Source organism: Callospermophilus lateralis, chromosome 15, assembly GCF_048772815.1.
Source record: "Callospermophilus lateralis isolate mCalLat2 chromosome 15, mCalLat2.hap1, whole genome shotgun sequence".
In the NCBI taxonomy this organism is placed as follows: domain Eukaryota; kingdom Metazoa; phylum Chordata; class Mammalia; order Rodentia; family Sciuridae; genus Callospermophilus; species Callospermophilus lateralis.
In genome coordinates, this window is record NC_135319.1 from 23578506 (window position 1) to 23599544 (window position 21039).

General features: G+C 34.0%; 1 protein-coding gene across 3 annotated transcripts in view; it reads right to left on the reverse strand.

The window, feature by feature from the left end:
- Prkg1 (protein kinase cGMP-dependent 1) overlaps positions 1-21039 on the reverse strand; it is a 1145359-nt gene that overhangs the window by 130938 nt on the left and 993382 nt on the right. The window contains exon 1 of one of the 3 annotated variants that reach the window (XM_076834292.1): positions 2523-2623. The exons of the other annotated variants lie outside the window; for them this stretch is intronic. Within the exon in view, the coding sequence (XP_076690407.1) occupies positions 2523-2623 (101 nt within the window). Of the gene's footprint in view, positions 1-2522; positions 2624-21039 lie in introns of those variants that run through there. 3 annotated transcript variants of the gene reach the window in all.

The window sequence follows — 21039 nt, forward strand, 5'->3', positions numbered from 1 at the left end:
ACAGAAAGAAGTGTGGCCTACTGTTTAATATTTCTAATTCTTCTCATCTCCAACATTATCTATCATGATAGCCCTTATGGAGGCTCTGTTTGGGTATGAACATTCATACCCAAGACTAAAGTGGAGATTTTTCTTTTTGCTTCATATCATTAGACAATGTATTTCCAACCATTATGACTTTCTTAGTTTGAATTTTTGGTAAACACTACAGACAGAAAACATCAGTAATACCCACCAAGTTTTCCATAAATTGTGTGGATGATTTATTTCTTAGAATGTTATTTATGGTGGCATAAGTTACTAAAAATTGCTGCTAACCTAAAGACAACAACAATAAAAACATTAACATCCTTTTATAGATATCATATTAAAACTTGCTTTCCATAACTATATTTTCACCTTGACTAGTTAGAAATTGTCCAGAGTTTAAAAAAAAAACATACACAAATGTGCCTCATTTAAACATATATTCTGTGCATATATATTTTTAATGTATCTATCATAAATATCCAATATTTTAAGATTTCATTATATTATCTGGCCTAAATTGAGTATACTTTAAAAATGGAATGTAATTTCCTTGAAACAAAAAAATATCAATATTATAAAACATAGATGAGAAAAAAAATCAAAGATCAGAAGAACGCTTTAATCAATAGAAACGTAATATAAGTATGGGCTAGAACCACCTTACTACATTAACTAGCTTAATACATTAAAATGACATATACACATATATACATATATATATGTGTGTATATATATATGCTAAAAGCATAACACTGGTTAAAGACAATAAATTGAATATTTGTAGGTAATTTTATATCTGCCACTTACTATGCATCTAGCATATGTCAGTAACTATATTAAGCAGTTCACAAAAATCCCTTTTATACCATATAACAAATAGAATATGTGAGGCTAGAGATTAGGTAATATACTGGAAGTCAGGCATAGCTAATATATGCAGCCCTAGGATTTGAATGCATATCTGTGTTCAAAATTAGTTCTTTCCACAACAGTACACTGTTTTTATGTTCCTCTATAGAGTTTAATTTGAAAATAAATTCTAAATTTATTAAAATGCAGAATAAATTTGGGGTAGTAGTCATAATGTCTACCATTATAAAAATGGTATTTAATTGTTAATAAAATCAGCACTAATATACTTATGGGTGCCCAACTGCAAAATGAATCTGATGAGCCATTTTGATTTTCAACTTATCAGAATTCCTATACATGATTATGTCCTAGTCTGCTATGTTGCTTTATAATATTGTTACATAATAATAGAAAATTACTGAATGCCAAGCCCATTCTGCACTGACCTAATGTTGACCCTGCAATATCATTGTATTTCTACTATTTAGGTGCTTAATGTCTTGATGCTTCTTTATGCAGGTGTCTAAAAATTGTATCCCTATGCACTGTGAGAGCTTTTTTCTGCAAATCTAGTTTTGATATATATCTGTCATTTTAGGAGTAGAGTAGGGAAACTTCTAATGAAAGAATATTATTGATGCGAACTGCCAATTCTGTGATTATTTGGTATGTTTATATCCTTTGTGGTCCAAGGGCCATGGTAAAAGCAAATATCATTTGGATTTAGATAGGAAATATCACACATTTATAAAATGCAGAGATCCTAAAAATCTGTGATTTCATTGAACATTTCTAAACATACATAACTATTATCATATTGATTTCACACAGAACATTACCTAAATTAGCACGGGTTTCAGTAATACTAGTTTAGACATGGGAAAAAGAAAAGCAGGATTGTATTATTTTTAAAAGTTGAGATTTCTTTCTTTATTTATTCCTTTTTTTCTTTCTTTTTTCCAAGTTTTACTGTTTGGCAAATCAGGGTATTTAGAATTTAGAATTTTTGTCACATTAAACTCTGATAACCGAGCACATAAACATTATACTGTTGTGAAAAGAACATGCCTTTGAGGACAGCCTAAATATGTATTTCATTAGCACACATTAGCTATGCCTGACTTGGAGTATTACCTAACTACTTCAATAGCTTCTAAAAACAGCATATACAAAACTTTGAAAAAGATTGACTGTGAAAGAATTTTATATATTAATAAGACAATGCCAGATCTATTTAGTTACAAACTTTCACTGTTCACATGCTGCCTCTGTTTGCTCAGTACACTAGGCTTGTGCCTTTATAATACATAAATGTATGTGTATCTGTATAACTGTCCAGGTTTAACATGCACATTATCTTTAAAAATAAAATCTCATTCATCTTGTTCTGGCCTGTATATAGTTGTTTTCAGCATGACAATTAATAAACATGTATTATTGCAAAAGGAGCTACTGTTTGGCAGATTAACAAATAGTTTCAGAAACTTTCTATTGATTAAAAAATAATAACAGTCAAAGCTATGCAGTTTAGTAGTGGTCTCTTTTTAAGCATCTTTGGAGGAGTTAGAAATTCCTTTCAATGAAATTATAGAGCATGAAAAAATCCCCAAATATTTGCAAACAGTTTTCTGTGCACTGACTCTGATATTCCTTGGACTTCATCACTGGAATCTTCATCATCGCTGTATCCCAAAGTAGAGTCACTGTCAGTATCTGAATAATCCATAGCAAGGGTTTGCATTGACTCTTCTTGTTCTGAAGCAATTCTCTTGTGTCTCATGGCTACTAAAGAACTCTGAGGTACTTGGATATCTCAGGGGAACAAATGTGAGAGTGTATGCATGAGGCCAAAGCAGAACATAGTTCATGCAAAGTGGCTGTCAGAATAGGGGCTCTCCCTTTTCAGCTCTGGAACAGTGTGGCTGCTGTCAACAGTGTTCTTGCATTCCCTCTGTGCCAGCCCTCATGGAAACTGACACTCCTCCAGTTGCTTATGAACTCACAGCAATCCATGGGGCTGAGCCCTTCATTCTATGTCATGTGCACTAGTTTAATGTTCCAGTTAAGTTGGGTTCACATTAGACAAAGCAAATCCTTTCAACATCAAAATCGAAAGCAATCTTACCACAACAAGTAGGATAATCGAAATGTATAGGATATGACAAGGATCAAAGGGCCACATAAAATGAAATTATAGTACTGAATTAACTATGAAGAATTGTAGAGCTTGTGGCAAATTTGACTGTTCTATTTGAAAACTCTATCCCGAAACAGATAAATGTTTTTAAGAAAAAGTCATATTGGGCCTTTTATGGATTCTACTTCCCAATTAGTCCCAAAGCTATTTCTAAATGATTTATACCTTCAACACTCTAATAACACTCATATACTAAGTGCAAAATCAATTAGTACATGGAAATTATTACTACCTTCTAACAATGTTTGGCACAAATAAATGTTAACTAACATTATCAAGAAAGCATGTCACCTTTTTAAATATACTTTTTCTCTTGAAACTCTGTTCCCTAATTTCCTAGAATAAATAAGTCTTCCAATTCCTTTATGATACTAATTTCTCTGTTTATTTTTTCCAGATCTTTTCCCCAGTCCATGGAATTATAGTTTTTTTTTTCCTTCAAATTTCTGATTTTGACTTGCTGTTTTCTAGCTCTGACTTCTCTCATGGGGGAGAACTCACACTATCCCATGTAATCAATTACTAGTTTTATATTACTGTCTTGAAAATATTTATTTCTAAATGTCTCCTGCCTTTTAGTGGATATCCTCATGTCAAAGTCCCACTACAACTTTCAACTCAGAACTAATTCATTTTCTCCTAACTGTAAAACCATTGTCTTCTCTGGGTTTTCTCTTTTGGCAAATGACATCAGCATTTTTTAATTCACCTAGACTCAGAAAGAATTAGATTCACTTTTTATGCTGCCCTCTCCGTCATTGCATATGTTTTCTCCCATTGATTCTATTTTTCTTTATCTCTGCCATCTACCCATTCTTTGCCTTATGTAATCATTAATTTGAATTGTCAATTTGATTGGATTAAGAGATGCTGAACATTAAGAGGCTTCTGGGTGTGTCAATGAGGATGTGTCTAGGAATGTTTGGCATGTGGGATAGTGAACTGAAGCGGAGACACTCCCTTAGTATGGGCAGCACCATCCAATAAGATGGTGGCTGATGGAATAAAAGTTGGAAGTACAAGGAAGCAGCAGGAAATGCAACCTCTATTCCTCTTGACCCAGTTCTTGACTGCTGGCTGTGATCACATGAGGACATCAGACTCAGTCCTTCATGCTTCCAAAACATACTCTACCAGTGATTCTCCAGGGAATTTCCAGAAGCCTTTGGTCTTGGACTCTGGTAGCATCATTGATCCCTCTTAGCTTCAGCCTCTTGTACTGCACAGCTACTGGTTATTTCAGATCTCTAACCTGCAGATGACCTTTGTGGTCTTTCCAGCTTCTGGTCGTGTAAGTCAAAATAATAAATTCCCTCTTTATAATAATATCTCCTTTTGGTTCTATTCCTCTAGAGAACCCTAATACCTCTTCTCAGACCATGCTCAACTTTGGGCCACCATCATCTGTATCCTGGACCACTGATTGGTCTCTCTCAAATCTCCTGGCTCCCACTTTCTTTTCCTTCTAATCTATATCTCACTTGGTCACACATTTTACAATACAAATCTAATTATGTCAATACTCTCTGCACAAGAATTTTCAAAGGAAACATTCCCAGAAGATATTTCAACATTTTCTTTTAAAATTTAATGTCCTCCACTATATGACCCACCATCTCACTGCCACATGAGCTAGTCTGTGCTCACTATGACAGAAAACTATAGTATGTCCTTAAAATATACTGGCCACTAATTATGTGAGACCTGTACACATGTGGCTGGCTCCCCCAAGAACCCTTTATTCTAGTTCAAATGTTCATCCAGGAAAATTTTGATGATCCTTCAATAGCATTTCTAAAGAATAAGAAAACCTTTTGCACATAAGAAATATTTCTACATATAATTACATAAAACGTAAGAAAAATTTAAAAATAACACCATCTACCAGAAAATAAATAACATCAACACCTTGGTGAATATCCTTCCAAACTCTTTATTCTTTGCTATTTATATTCTTCATGAATATAATAAAAATAAATTTTTAATCATTTCAACCAATATTTACTGAAGGTAGTTACTTCTGAATGTCTGAACTTGCAGTCTAATGGGGAGAAAGATTAAATTTGTAGGCAAATGTTTAATTGAAAATGTTGATCAAATAAATCCCAGGCAGTCAGATACTAATAGGGAGGCTCTGACTCACAATCAGGAGAGCAGATGCACTTTGCGAGGACATTAAAAATTAAGACTTGAAGACTGAATTGGAGTCAGCAAGACGAGGAGTCACAAGGACGGTATTCTAAGAAGCACAAACACCAGACACAATTGCCATGAGATAGAAAAGAGCTTGTTGTAATGCAAGTTCAGGGACTGAGGAAAGAAGGCACAAGCCAGAGAAGCCAAAGAAAGGAGAGCCATACCAGTCAGTGCCCATAGGCCACTCTCAAGATGCATATTTATTTTTTTTAAGGGACTAAACCTCCTTTACTCTACTATATTAAACAAAATCTTTAAAATGAGTTGGAAATCTTAAATTTGATTAGAGGAAATAAATCATACACCATGATGGGATAAAGGTCCAAGGGAATAAGTTTAGTTAAATATTTTTAGAATACAGATAGTGGCCCCCACATAATAAAGTAAATGTTACTAAATAGCCATTACAGTCTAAGGAATTTATATATAAATGAATAATTTCTTCTAAACAGAAAATATGAATTCTGCCCTTTAGAATCCTGTAAAGTAGAATATAGAGTAATGCAAAACATACATAATAAAGCCAATGTGTTATCAAGGATATATATCAACTTATGATCAATGTAGACAAGTTTAAAGCAGATTCATTTTCTGGAGTTTACTCAAAGCAGTCTATGGTTTCTCCTCGACAATACAGACTCATGATGTAATTCTCTTCTTGAGATAAAGAAAGAAGCTAGACTAGGACTTCAATTCAAAATACACTACAAAGATTGTTTTCTCTGTGTCCCTTACTTCCTTTCTGTCTTCTAGATGTGGTCTCACCTTGTTGTCCAAACTCAGAATCCTCCAGTCTCAGCCTCCCAAGTACCTGGGATTACAGGTGTATGCTGAGCCAACTGATTTTTGAAAAAGCTGCCAAGAACACACAGGATGGTCTCTTCAATAAATCATTCTGGGAAGACCAGATATTCACATACAAAAGAGATGTGACCCCAGTAACTCACCATATATATAAATCAACTCAAATGGATTAAAGAACTAAATATAAACACTGAAACTCGGACAACACTAAAAAAAAAAAAAAAAAAAAAATCAAGAAATACTACATGAGGTCAGTCTGGGCCAAGAATTTTTAGACATGATCACAAAAGCATGAACAGTAAAAAAAAAATTGAAAAATGGGATTATATCAAAGTTAAAAGTTTCTGAACAGCAAAGGAAACAACAGAGTGAAGAGACAACCCACAGAATGGGAGGAAGTATTTGCAAATTATACAGTTGACAAGGGATTGATACCAGAATGGGCAAAAGATCTGTTTGGAAATTTTTCTAACAAAGACATAGAAACAGGTCTATGAAATACTGTTCAACATCACCAATCATTAGGGAAATACAATCAAAATCATAACATATACAATATACAGTTCGAATGGCAGTTATCAAAAAGACTAAAACCGAATGCTGGGGATGAAAGGAGAATTCTTGAAAACTGGTGATGGGAATGTAAATTAGTACAGCCACTGTGGAGAACAGTATGAGAGGTTCTTCCAAGAGTTAGAACTACCACATGATGCAGCAATCCTGCTACTGAGCATCTATACAAAGGAAATGAAATCAGTGTTATCAGAAAGACATCTGAAATTCCATGTTCCTTGATGGAAACAATCAAATGGCTCAAAAAATGTGATATATATTGTATATATATTGATATATACACACACACACAATAGAATACTTTTTTAGCCATAAAAAAAGGCAAAATCCTATTATTTGTGATATGAATGGGCTAGGGGATATCATGTTAAATGAAATAAGCCAGCACAGAAAAATCACTACTTCCTATGTGAATACTAAAAATATTGATCTCATAGAAGTTGAGAGTAGAATGATGGCTACCAGAGGCTGGGGAGAATAGAGAAGAAAGGAAAAAGGGAGAGATTGGTCAATATGTACAAGATTACATTTAGGAAAGAAGAATAAGTGCTGGTACGCTTTTGCCTGGTAATGTAACAAAAGCTAAGAATAGCACATTGCATACTTTAAATATTTAGACAAAAAGATTTTGAATATTCTCACAACAAAGAAATTACATGTTTAAGGAGATAAGCATGCTCATTTCCCAGATTTGATCATTGCCCAATGTGTATGTGTGTGGAAACATCTCATTGTATTCCCAAATTATCTGTAATTATTGGGTATCAACAAAAATAAGTAAAATAAAACAATCTAATTTTATCATTAAGAAAGAAAATTATTCTCTCTGTAGAAAAATTTAAGTGTTTATAAATTTAAGTGTTATACAAAAAGTAATTCCAAAGTGTGTTCATCCTGGCTCCCTGGATAGCTATTTCCATTCAATGTATTAATTTACTTCCCAAGAGAATATATACCTTTTTGGATGGATATCCAGGAAAAGCATAATGACTAAAAAAGGGTTATTAAGTTGGAAGAACTCAATTTTCACATTCCTCCTTATATATTACTTCTACTGGGGTGATGGCATAATGAAATTTTACTTGACGTGAATTTCACATTCTATGGCATGCTTCAATGACAATGAATATAGATATTTACTAGATTGAACCAAATGAAATTGCTTTTTAGCAGGTTAAAAATAGCTGAATACTGGCAATTTCATATGGTTTAACCTAATATATGGAATTAGTGAAAGAGGAGGAAGAAGCAATTGCTATTTCTTTTTCTGTTGTGCTCCTTTTTTTTGACACTAGCTGAATTGAGTTTCAACAGGAAGTCATACTTCTTCCATATTCCATAGTTGAATGAATTAATTTCCATGAATTTTAAGATGTGATTGATGTTTTTTACTCCTTCTCTCTACTCATTACAGATAATTCTCTTTACATTTCATTATTTCTGGTGTAAGAAATTACCACTGAAGAAATTTTGAGACTAAATTTGTTTCTTGTTAGGGTACAAATGATATTTATTCTGTATTTTAATTTTAAATATTAAATTCTTTGCAAAGACCTTACAAGTTTAAAGAGATCTCCCTAAAAAATGATTTCATAGAGGGAAAGAAGATCTTATTGTTTCATGTTATTATTTTATTAGCAATTTAGAAGTAAATTAGATATCATATTTCTATTGTTTTCTGAGGAGCCCATGTGGTCAGTGATTTAGATATATTTTAAGGGGAGAAAATAGAAGAAAAAATGTTGTTTTATTAACATTTTGTACAATAAGTCTTGTAGTATAACATGCTTAGATGCAATGATTTTTTATACATTTTCCTCATATCCCTAACTATCCCTTTCTCTGAACTAGACTTCATAAAATAATCTGGTCTAGGATAAATCAGGTTTTACTGATTTTACTTTTCAGATTGTAATGCATGCAATTTTGTAATGTGATGAGCAAAAAAAACTGAATTTGAAAGTATATAAACAGATTTTTAATGGGGGTTCATGGAGTCATATAATGAAATAAAATAATGCATCTGATTTTTCCTTTGGTTTCCCTTCTTTTGCAAAATGGAAAAGTGATTTTTCAATTTTTCAAAATAGAAGAAGTGAAAGCATATTGGAGTTATGGCTGTATCAATGGACTACTAATCTCAACTAACGCACAAATGAGATGAATGTTAAATTGCACAGTCATGTATTTCAAGAAATTGTTACCTGTGTTCTTTCTTGTAGGGAATTGTAGGCAACCTATTAAGAGAGTGTCTCTTATTTCTTGTTCTATTGCCAACTTGATATATAACCTTGAGAAAATGTTCCATTCTCCATTTGAATTTTTCACATGTAGGTAGGTGTTCAAAATCACTGCTGCTTTTTTTAAAAAAAATAATTAAGGTTTTGCAGACATGCACACTTTTTAAATGTTCTAATCATGATAGTTTTCAGTGCTCCTGAGATGAATTCATCCTGAATCCAAGAGTATTTCTTTAGGTCAAAAATGATATTTTAAGTATGTAATTGTGATGTACTATTTAAATATTAAGTAGCAAGTCATAGAAGCTCTGAAATAGATTTTCATAAAAATATTTTTTTAGTGACTAAAATGTATCACATGCACTTTGAATAAAAACTGCAAATGCCAAATCACTACATACAAAATCCCTACAGTCAGCATTAATTAGAAAAAAGAAAACCAAGCATTTGATTTATCAATCAATATTTATCAATCAAAATTTACCAAGAACTTTGGCATGCTTTTAACTGCCAAGCATCTTTTATATAAATATAGATTATAAATATATAATCATAAAATATTTAGTATATGTATGCATTGAAATGGTTCTAAAATATTTGGGACTTAAATATCCAAAATTTATTTAATATGTCAAGATTTTCCATGAGCTAATAAAAATAAAGTAAGAAACATCCCACTTAAAAACGAGCAAAACATGGGGCTGTGGTGTGGCTCAGCAGTAGAGTACTCACCTAGCATATGCAAGGCCCTTAGTTCGATCCTCAGTACCACAGAAAAATAAGTAAATAAAGGTATTGTGTCCAACTACAACTAAAAAATAAATAAATAAATATAAAAAATGAGCAAAACAAATAGCTCAAAGAGAAAGAAAGAAAAATGGCTTTAAGACAATGTAGAATATCTCACACCTTGTGAGAGAAATGTAAAAGCATGTGAATACAATGCTGGTAGAAATGCAATCCAGTCCTATTTATTACATTTTTGTTGCAATTATTTATTCTAAATATATACTCACTCTTTTAGCAAAAGTAACGTTAAAAGGACACTACTACAACATTATGTGTAGAAATAACATGGGAATTAACATAAATGCCCACCAATGTTCAATTTTTTAAATGTATTTTTTATACAATAATACATGTATATGTTTCAAAACCATTAAAAAACTGAACAGAGCCTACATGTATATGATCTCCCATATATGTCAAGTGGAAAGGTCATAGTGCAGTGTATATATGTAATTGTTTGTGTAGAATACACACATATTCACACAAATTAGAATAAATTTAAGTCAGTGGGTCTTTTCTGAATGCATTAGAAAAAGTAATTACACTTAAGGAAGAGAATATGTAATTAAAAGACAAGGAACCAAGGGAGAATATTTTTTAGCTTTTGAATTTTAATTGATAGATTTTAATTATGTGTCATGATCTTAGGATATTACGGTTTTTTTTAAAAAAAATAAATACCCCAAATAATTGTGTCTAATAAGCAACTTCCGAGTAGAGAGTCTGTGAGAGTCTGACAGTGCTTGAAGGCCTTTTTGGGTTCACCATGTGGCTATCAGAGTTTATCCATTCCTGAGCTACCCCTCAAACCTCACCAAAATCATCCCCAGCTATCAGGAATAGAGTTAATTTATTCTAGTCCAGCCCGATTACACTAAAGAGATACAAGCTTAGTGGATAAAAGAAGTAAAAACATTTGACACAGTATCCTCCAGTGTCATTTACAGCTTTGCCTTTTGCCCCTGTTTCATTGGCAGCAATCACTGGCACTAAATGACAAACTAAGGAAGATATTTTTTCAGCAAGGACATCTGCTCTTAACACTCTTAGCAACCCTTAGCAACCATGAGGGTGGCATTTTGGATCTGTTAAAAAATTAAGCTACTGATTATATGCATATGTACATAAATATTTACGTAGATATCCATGGCTGTAGATAATAATTAATACCTATGTTTAATATTGCTTTGATATTATTTTTAATATTTCCAGTAATAAATTAGAAATATTTTTCCCTTCACAATAATTTTTCATAAAGGCATATGAAATCTTTTAAAATCACATATAGGCATTAATCATAAATGTTAAATAACATTAAGCCTTTTCATCCAGAGAACAAAATTACTAGCTTAGAAGAACAGATACAAGGGTTACTTTATCAAGGTTCACATATCAAAATCACCACTAATTATCAGTGTGATCTGGAGTCAGATACTTCAGTTCTCTGCTTTTCAATTTTCTTGTTAAAAAATGGGAAAACAAAAGCATTTAATGGGGTAATTATGTAAAGAACAAGTAAGTAAATATGTGGGAAAAAACTTGCTTTTAAAGTGCAGTCGAGGATTTGAGATCACATTTTTGAACTGAATTCTGAAACCTACAAAAATGAATGAAATGGCTTTTTGCCACAATACAGAAAAGAATGACAACCATTCAATTACTCATTGATAGAACAAAGTTAAATCCAAGTTACTTAGAATTCTAGATAAATAACGAATACTTTCTTAATATTAAGCATGTCCTATGTAATAATGTGCTTATAGTAAAAATTATTCATTGTTTATCTAAAATTCAAGTTTGACTGGATATCCTGTATTTTATCTGGCAATGCTAATTAACATTTCTGAATATTACTGTAAACCAGTAGTCTTAGATGCTTGGTATACAGAAGGGTAGGTAAATCACAAAGTTGTTGAAAATTCCAAGAGTTTACAGTCTAGTTGGTGAGATAGATTATTGATCATTATATAGTAGTATGATCAGAGTGTATTAAAGGAGTGAACAGAGTGACACCCAATCATGTGGGAAGGTCCCAGCCCTGACTAGGAGATGGGTAGGGGAATAAATGGGTTGATGGTAGAAAGGATCTGGAAAAATACAGTAGGAGATGATGAGTTCAGGTAAAAACTGGTGTGCATGTAGAAATGAGTCAACATAGAAAGTAAGGTGGTCATGCCACCAGAAACAGCCTGTGAAAAAGCGTGAAAGAATATTGTTTATAGGGAATACCAAGTGATAATTAATGGCTGGAACCCTGGAAGCAAGTAGGGAAGAAATGAGAATGAAGTTAGCAGGGTTGGAACAGCAGGAATTACAAAAGGCTGCATGTTGACCATCTTCAAATACAAAATTTAGCATTTTTTTTCCTTTTACTACATTTCTAAGCCTATATCAAAACTCTGGAAGGTGCAATAAAAATCAGGACTAGCAGGAGGCAAAATGTGGCCAATATGTTCATCAGGGGTCTGGGTTTATTATTTTGCTTTCTTTTTTGTTGTTAAGAGACTAAAGGAAGTTGTGTGGGAAAACCATTAAATCCTTCCTGGATAATTGTAAGAAACTGTTTAAAGTTAATGGCCATGCTATTAGTACTACCAAGTCTTTTCTTGCCTCCCACCAATTCCTCTCATTGTTCCTCTACTCAATATGCCCTTGTATTTTAATTTGCATGACAATAATGGACAGACAGGTGACATTTGGAATACTTACCTTCAGTTCTGGGTCCTATAACATTGACTGGACACTGACATTATATTTCACCTATGGTCCATTTACACCTACAGCTCTGAATGCCAAAGTGCTGGGGCACTATTTCCCTTACTATCAATGAATAATACTTAATTGACTACCTACTGTATTGGAAGCACTGGGAAGGCAGATAGCAAAACCATGAACTGTTACTTTGAATTTATAGCTGATAATCAAGAAGCATCTATGGCAACAAAGTAAGGTCATTTCGCTAACAGATGTGGCACAATTGAAACTGACCAAAAGTTTCAGAGACTTTAAGGCTTGGGAGAAACAACAATTACTGAGCACTTCTAGCCAGGTATTTGCTGCTTAGAAGCAAACTATCTAAATCATATAATCATATAATCAGAGGCCAGCAAACCCTGGATCAAAACTAGTGAGCAGGCTATTTCTATAAAGTTCTCAAGCTGTGAATGTTTTTATACTTTTAAAGGATTATTTGGAAAAGTAAAAGAAAAGACAAAAGAAATATAATACAGAAACAAGACCACCACACTTGATACATAAAATCTAGAAAATTTACTATCTGGCTCTTTATAGAAAAAGTTTGCCTATCCAGGAATAGATGCAACAACTGAAGTTCAGAGAGTTTCAAGGATCTGCCTGCAGTCATATAGGTAAAAAGAAGAGAATCTGGATTTTAACTGAGATTTATCTGTTCTCAATGTCCACATACCTTACACAAATTGTGCTGTCTCCCCAAACTTAGAATTATCAGTGTCCATCAGCTCCAAGACTATGACCAAAGGGTCATATGACCAAAATTCTAGGGTCTTGGACTTGGTCATCCTTACTGTGTGACAACACAAACATAAACTGATATTTATTTAATTGCAAGTCCACCATTGTGCAAAAAAATAACTTCTGTGCCACTCCCTACCATTCTTCTGATTTTATGCATCAATTCCCTGAGGTCAGAGGATCTAATCAGGTCCACATGTTTAATTAACATTTCTCATCAATAACACAGAAGAGAATCTACACTGCAACTGATTTTACAATGCTTTTTGCAGACCATATCTTCAGTGACTCAAAGGAAAAAGCTCAGTAAATACAAGTGTAGGTTAATAAAATAATATTTGATAGTCTTAGAAATCACATGTCAAATAGCCTGCTAATTAAATAATGTCTTAGTGAAACTTGTAATAATCTTAATTAAGGTATCTAGTAGTTTAATTATGTGATGCTACAGCATGAGGTTTACAATCATCTTTTGCCACCTTCCCTCTTAATCACAGGCTGAGAAATCTCATATTGTCACCAGTCTTTGTCACACTAGTCTTTGGTAGAGCAGTCAGTAATCTCACTCCATCAGATCCTTGCTATGCTATTTTCTTTAACCTGCCCCCAAGACTGTGGACCTATATCTTTTAAGAACAAAGTAGCCAAACCTACTTTCCTAAATCAAAACACAGTATGAATCAGAGTTTTTCTTTTCTCCCATTCTTCTTATCTCCCTCCCTCTCTCCCTCCTTCCCTTCTTCTATTCATCCATCTATCTACCCTATTACGTACTATGACAGATATAGTGATATATAACGCATAATCCTTACTCTCAAGAAATTTATAGTTTAATAAAGGCAATACATGAAGTTGGAAACAAATCTTTCTTACATGTTACTGATAATATTAGCAACTATAGAAATTTTAGTTAACAATAATCGAGTAATCACATGTGCAAATTTCCTCCCTATTAAGGGATTTGCTTCTTTAAATACTTAATTTTTAAAATATCTCTATGATTTAGTTACTTTTATACTTTCCTAGTTTGATTAAAGTTAGGCAATTTTCCCAAGGCCATAAAACTAATGAATGTCAGAGCAGAGCAGATTCATATCCATGAAGTCTGGCTTTAGGTAACCACAAACTGTGCTTCTTGAACCATAAGTTTTCATATTTGATCTTCATAACAATCACAACAGTGATACATTTTTTAGAATGTCTTCTCAAATCACCATAACCACATTTCCATAAGAATGTCCTGTCCTCCAAGTCCAGCCTTTGATGACCCCTTCCTCTGCCATTAGGCTTTTATGCTCATAGCTGCTTGGAGCTAAATGGCCCTGACCAAAGCTAATGGATCAAATTCTATTGAGGAATAATGGGAATCAAGGACACTTTTACCTGAGGACAAGTAAAAATGTGAGGGTTTTAGTTACTGTATGGACAGAAAAAGCAGCGAAAACTGGTATACAGGAAGAAAGGAGAAATGTAAAGAGAAACACTGAGATGACAGGAGTCTACTTGTTTTGAATGGATTTCTTGGTGCTCATTATAATTTTGAGAGGCCAGAGAATCCTATGAAACTTAGAGTCTGTAAGATTTCTTATGTCTATTCAATATGGTCTCTCATGAGTCACATTGGCTGGAATTGGGCTTTGATACTTACAAATTATACAAATGATGCAGATATATGTCTCCTTTTTCAGGTGGAGGAAAATTAATCTCCAGGAGTTTATTAAAAACCATAAAAATAATTATAACACAAGTGGGAAAGATTAAAATTTCACAAGCGAAGTAAGAATCCAGAAGGAAAAGAAAGAAATTGCATGCAGGTAGAAATCTAAGAAGGCTATATGAAAGAGGAGACATTTACTAGGTATATTGAGGTAATTTTTTATTGTAGTGGTATAAGAAAGACTGTTCTAAACAGTGGGGGCAGCATGAACCATGCTGAACTCTGGGGAGATCACCTTCACAGGAACAAAGCTGAATTGAAGAGATATGGAAGATTGCTTCAGAAAGGTGAACTTTCTGAAGTTCAATTTGGGGACAGATTGTAGCAGGCAGAGAATACAAGGCTGTGATATTCAGACATTGGCACTCTCAAGTAAAGTGTGAGAATAAATCGAAAATGGGAACACCACTTAAGGAGTTCAAGGAGAAGATAAAAAGTGGCCCAAGAAGGAATTCTTCAAGATTCATTTTGTCTTGGTTGGGTAAATAGCTGGTCTGCCCCCCCCCCCAGAGAACTTCCCACCAATACCCTCTCCCAAAAGCCAATAAGAACCACATCCACAAACCATAAAACACTGTAGACATCAACACAAAATATGTCGAAGTGATACATACTGTGCTGATATTGATCATTCTTTTCCCTAGAACACCTATGGTCTTAGTTTTATTGTTCATGAAATATATATCTGGACAGAGGGTGGGGATAAATCAATGCAGAAGGCTCAGATAATTATTTTGAAATAAGTTTTACTTAATTAAAATATGCAATAGTATGGCCAGGACAGAGAGATGAGGCGATGGTTTTGGGGGAGATGTTTAGGCACAGCCTTCCCAGAAAAACATAGGTTGAGCCTTAACAAAATACAATTGAACAAATTATATTATGCACATGTAAAAATATGTCTCAAGGATTCCCAACATTATGTATAATTATAATACACCAATAAAAATATTTACAAAATGAAGAGTTAGCCAGAAACGGTAAGGGAAGGAGTTAGGGGGCAAGTGGGCAGACATGTCCCCAGGACAGACAGTATAGAGTTGAGAACAAGGGGAGAAACCACCAATACTCTTATGATTTTGGTGCTCTAAAATGAGAGTCAGAGGGTAATGAGGTAACAAGCTAGAGAAGAGGCAAGAGGCAGATCACAGAGGACCTTGAGAGAAGTACAAGCTACTTATCACAAGATATTAAGTGGTGAACTCTCAAATAACACTGCACAACACGTCTCCAGGAAACTGTTCAGCTTGGAAGCATTTCACCTTGAGCCTCAAGAACAAACTATTTATATCTAGAGGAAGCCTAAAGTTAGACAGGATTAAAACATTCCCATTGACCTACAGAACCTCTATCATCTCTCAGATCCTAACTTCCAGAATTATTTGAATTTCCTATTAATATGAAAGCAATGAGTGGTGAAAATACTGGTTATTACCAACTCTGCTAAGATATTTTAATAGGAATACAGACACATTATCTTTGGTTATTTGGAAGTTCCAAATAACCAAATTACAGAGTAAGAGTGTCAGCAAAGGCCGTCATCACACTGCCAAGGGAGCAAAGTGGTTTAAACAAAATATTAGTACAATACTTTACATCTTTGGGCATTCAGTATGTGCCAGACACCATGCCATGTTCTCACATGAAGTTCTTACTTTAAAGAACATGTTATGGGAAACTGCTTTTCTAAATTACTTCCTTTGTCACTCCCCCCCCACCCCAACTGCAGTTCCCTGTATATATTTTGTGATGGCAGGAATGTTGGCAGGTGAATCCAACATATTAGGTTCTGGATCTTTCGGTTTCTATATCATAGATTAGTTATTTGACCTCACTGACCCTAGGTTTGCTTATCTGTAAAAATGGAACTATAATGTTTGCATCACATGCTGATGGAGATTCAATGAAGATAATCTGAATGACAACCCCTGGAACAGTTCTGGCACTTGTTGGCATTAGTGAACATTCCTTGGTCATGCTAAGTTAGGTCCTTTCACAGTTTAATGAAACACACTTCTCTCTGGGTACCTGCCTTAGTTAGGTAATTCAGCTTTCGTAAGAGGATGGCAATTCTACCCACTCTCGGAACATGCAGTTCTCATGGAATTGGTCACACTACACAGCAATACTGCAGCTACAATGGTTTCAGGGTATTACTGGCAATGTAGGTAATCATGTTTCTATTGAGCAATCAGTCTGTTTATGACTTTTGGACATTGGACATTATATTGCATGCAGCTAAGCCTTTTTCCCTCCTGTTTATTGGGAAGCATAACTCCAAACTGTGATCCAGCTCTAAAAGTCATACTGGACCTCACAGAATAGACCATGGCACTGATTTTATTCTCTCCTCCTATCTCCTCTCCCCTGCTCCCACACATACAATTTCCCTTGCCTCAATTTCTTAGTGTATTTTTCGTAAGGTATTAATCTCTCTTCCTCCTTCCGTATTTCTAAACATAAAACAAAAATCCTGTGGGGAACAGGCAGATTCAAAAAGGATTACAGATACAGAGCTCTGGTACATAGGCCTTCTCAACCTAGCATCCTCACAAGGCTGTTTAGTGCTGTCTTCCTGATAAATACAAGGTGTGTCATGACCCTGACCTGCTCATTATTACAATTACTTTACAATGCCAACGTGCACCTCTGACTTACTGAGATGTGAGTAGGCAGGGTACTGGATAGGGGAAGGAATAACAAGGGACCATCATCTAAAGTCAAGTGAAGTCTGTTGGCACTGCTATATGTAACTTACTTGGGAGAATTGTATTATTATCATTATTGTTGTAAGACCCTATAAAATCTTTGGGGGGTAAAATATTTTATACCTAAATAAATGGTGGTTGTTCATTAATTTCCTTTCCTTGACTAACCAAGAGATTCCAAAATACACAATATCCTCAAATAAGAAAATAGACTTAAAAATATAAGTATCTTTATTTTTTATAATATAAATCTCTTTATAGAGATGTTTTTAAGAAGCTGCAGTTATTCTGTTAGGAAAATGATGGTGTATGTGTTGGGAGGGGGACAGTATCTAAATTTTACATTTAGAAAAATAATGTGGTTCCCAAAATATGAAAAATTTAAATTCTTGATTATGTTCCTGGCCACTCCCCTTCTAAGACTTGTGATGAATTTATACAAAAATTCTACTTTATTATTTCAATTGATTATGTACAGAAACATTTTCAAATGGAAACTTTTTTATAATAAACTATAATCTGTAAAATAGACCAATGCTAGGTTTTAAATTTAGAGAAATTCAATGAACAATATCAGAAGAGAAATAAACTAGCTATCCTGTTGCTCTGATTATTTATAGTATACTGAAAGGGAAATGATTGGCCACATTATACATGACAAAGCAAAATGTGATCCACTTGAATGGTGATATTTGGACTCATCCTAAGCCAACCACACTAAGCATCTTTGACAGGTCATTGTTTGAAGATGAAATAAGGACGGGGTGCTGTTCCTCATCATGATACATATCATGGTGGGGGGCCAGGCAAATGAATAAAAATGTATGTACTGAAAAAATATGTATGTACTCAAGAGCTTCTCACATGGCTATTTTCTTAGCTACATACGGATCAACATCTATTACACTGGCACATCCCTTGTGTCCTTGGCATATTTTCACTGTCTTAGTGGCCATTTTAATGACTCAGATATTTTTCAAGAGTTTAAAAGTAGAATGGAACATGAGAGGAAGCAAACATGTGACCAGTAAAACTGGAGTCAATATTTATTCTTCTACTTATTAGTTCTGAGACATCAGGCTGTCATTTAACCTCTCTGAACCTTTATCTCCCTTTGTAAAATGAGTACAATATTTACCCTGTGTGTGTGTGTGTGTGTGTGTGTGTGTGTGATCTTAAAAAAATGGAGATGTTCTAAAATAACCAATGGAAATAAGACATATATCAACAACTAGATTTATATTCCATTGTGTAAAATCAATTATTAATTAAACATTTTACCATATTTTGAGAGGTTAGGTGAGTATTCTAGCTGTGCTCTATTTTACAATGCAAATCCTATCTTCTATTCATATTCTCTAAATTGAAATTAAAGCAGATAGTAGCAGAATCTGGGAACTGCTAAGTAATACTCAAAGGCACCATTGGAGAGTGACACGTTGGTGATGAAAATCTATGGTCCAGAGACTCATAATGAAGCCTGAGCTTTATTACCTATATAATAAGAATTTATCAAAATACTGTCACCTTGTTAGTTGAGTAGCTGCTATTTTTAAGAACTTTACAACATTTTCTAGACAATCTACAAAGAACAGTGGGAAAAGAGATAAAGGGAAACATTTTAAAAGTTCAAGTAATTATTTGCAGAGATTATTTCAGAAAACATAATAATCTTGCTCACATAATAAATATTTTGTGAAGTTTAAAAGAATGTTTCCCAAATGATTCTCACTGCACATCAGACATTATGTAAAAATGTCATTCTTCAGACTCTCAGACTCACTTGAGACTTTATTGAAATTAACAGTTTGGATTTTACTACAAGTCCAATTCCTTGACTGTTGTTTAGCAATTGCAATACAGCAGATCAAAAGGCTACAGCTGCATCTTTCCCCACACTTAGATCATTGTTTAAAATGTGCTACTTTGTCATATCAGGACTTCTGAGGTAACCCTTCCACTGCGACTTGAGGGAGCTGAGAATATATTCTACTTCCAGATTGTTCCTGTTCATTCAATTGACTGGGAAATTGTTCCTCTCACATCTTGATTTCAAGATGAATATATATTATGACTTGGATACTTTCTCTTTATGCTTTCTAGAGCTAGTCACACCCAACATGACCAATGAAACTCTCTCAACCTCCTCTGTTCCTCACTGTGTGGGGTGGGGGGGGGGAGGAGTCAGGATATTTTAGGACATTTAAAGAAAAAGCAAGCCTTCTTCACCACACCGGCATTGATATGCCAAGATCTGCTGCACAAGTAATTTGTTACTAAAAATGGCTAAAGGATGCTCTTGAATAATTTATTGAAAAATACACATAGGGCTGGGGTTGTGGCTCAGCAGTAGAGCGCTCGCCTAGCATGTGCAAGACCCTGGGTTCAATCCTCAGCACTACATAAAAATAAATAAATAAAATAAAGGGTTTTTTTTTTTTTTTTTTTTTTAAAAAGGCCAATTACTTAAAACAAAAAAGAAAGAAAGAAAAATACACATAGGCTAGAATAGCTTCAGGATTATTTATTCCTATAACAAAGATCCTCTCCCTACCTGTCACTATAATTTTCTTTAAGGAAATAGGAGAAACAAACCAGGAACAATTATAACTCAAATTTATACTGCAGGTCTTACTGTTTCTCACAAGGGCCATCTATGATTTGTGCCACAGAAGGAAAATGCCAGAAAGCACAGGCCTCAACTATACAATCTTGAGTTTGCTCACATGCTGTCTTATGTTGCTCCCTAAAAATTTAATACCTATGTAAGTTATTTTTCTCACCAACTTGTGGATTTCTGGAGAAAGAGGGCTGCCAGATGTAGCATGTAAAAAAATGTAGATTTTGCAAATATTACATGAAATATCCCTTTACTAAAAATCAAACAAACACAACTAACTATCCACTATTTATCTGAAATTCAAATTTCACTGGGTGTCCTAGGCTCTATCTTGCAATCCTACTGAAGGAAAAAGTCATGCTGAACACTTTTTAAAAATGTCTCCAATATACCAGATTCAGTGCTAGGCACCTGGAGGGATTTCATTAAATATTATGAATTTGCAATTTGGAAACTTTTATTATTTTGTTCTATTTTAAAAATAAGCATTGAAAAAAAAAGTGCATGTTCATTTTTCTGGATGATTTCAAAGGGATACTAAAAGAAAACTGTGGCTTCATTTTATTCTTCCCTGGGATCTTTCATAGTTCCCTGCTACATGCTACAAAGCCAAGAATAACTCAGCACTCAGCGACATAATGCTTTAATTCCACATGGCACTTCAGGGTTATTATCTCATCCTTCACACAGGTCCTTAAGTTTCAAATAGATTAAGTCTGCTTCTTATCAACATCTTAGAAATGTGTTAAAGAAGAACCAATTGAAAAACACAAGGAAACCTCCAACATAAAAGTTGTAGTATGGAGTATTTTTTTCAGAGT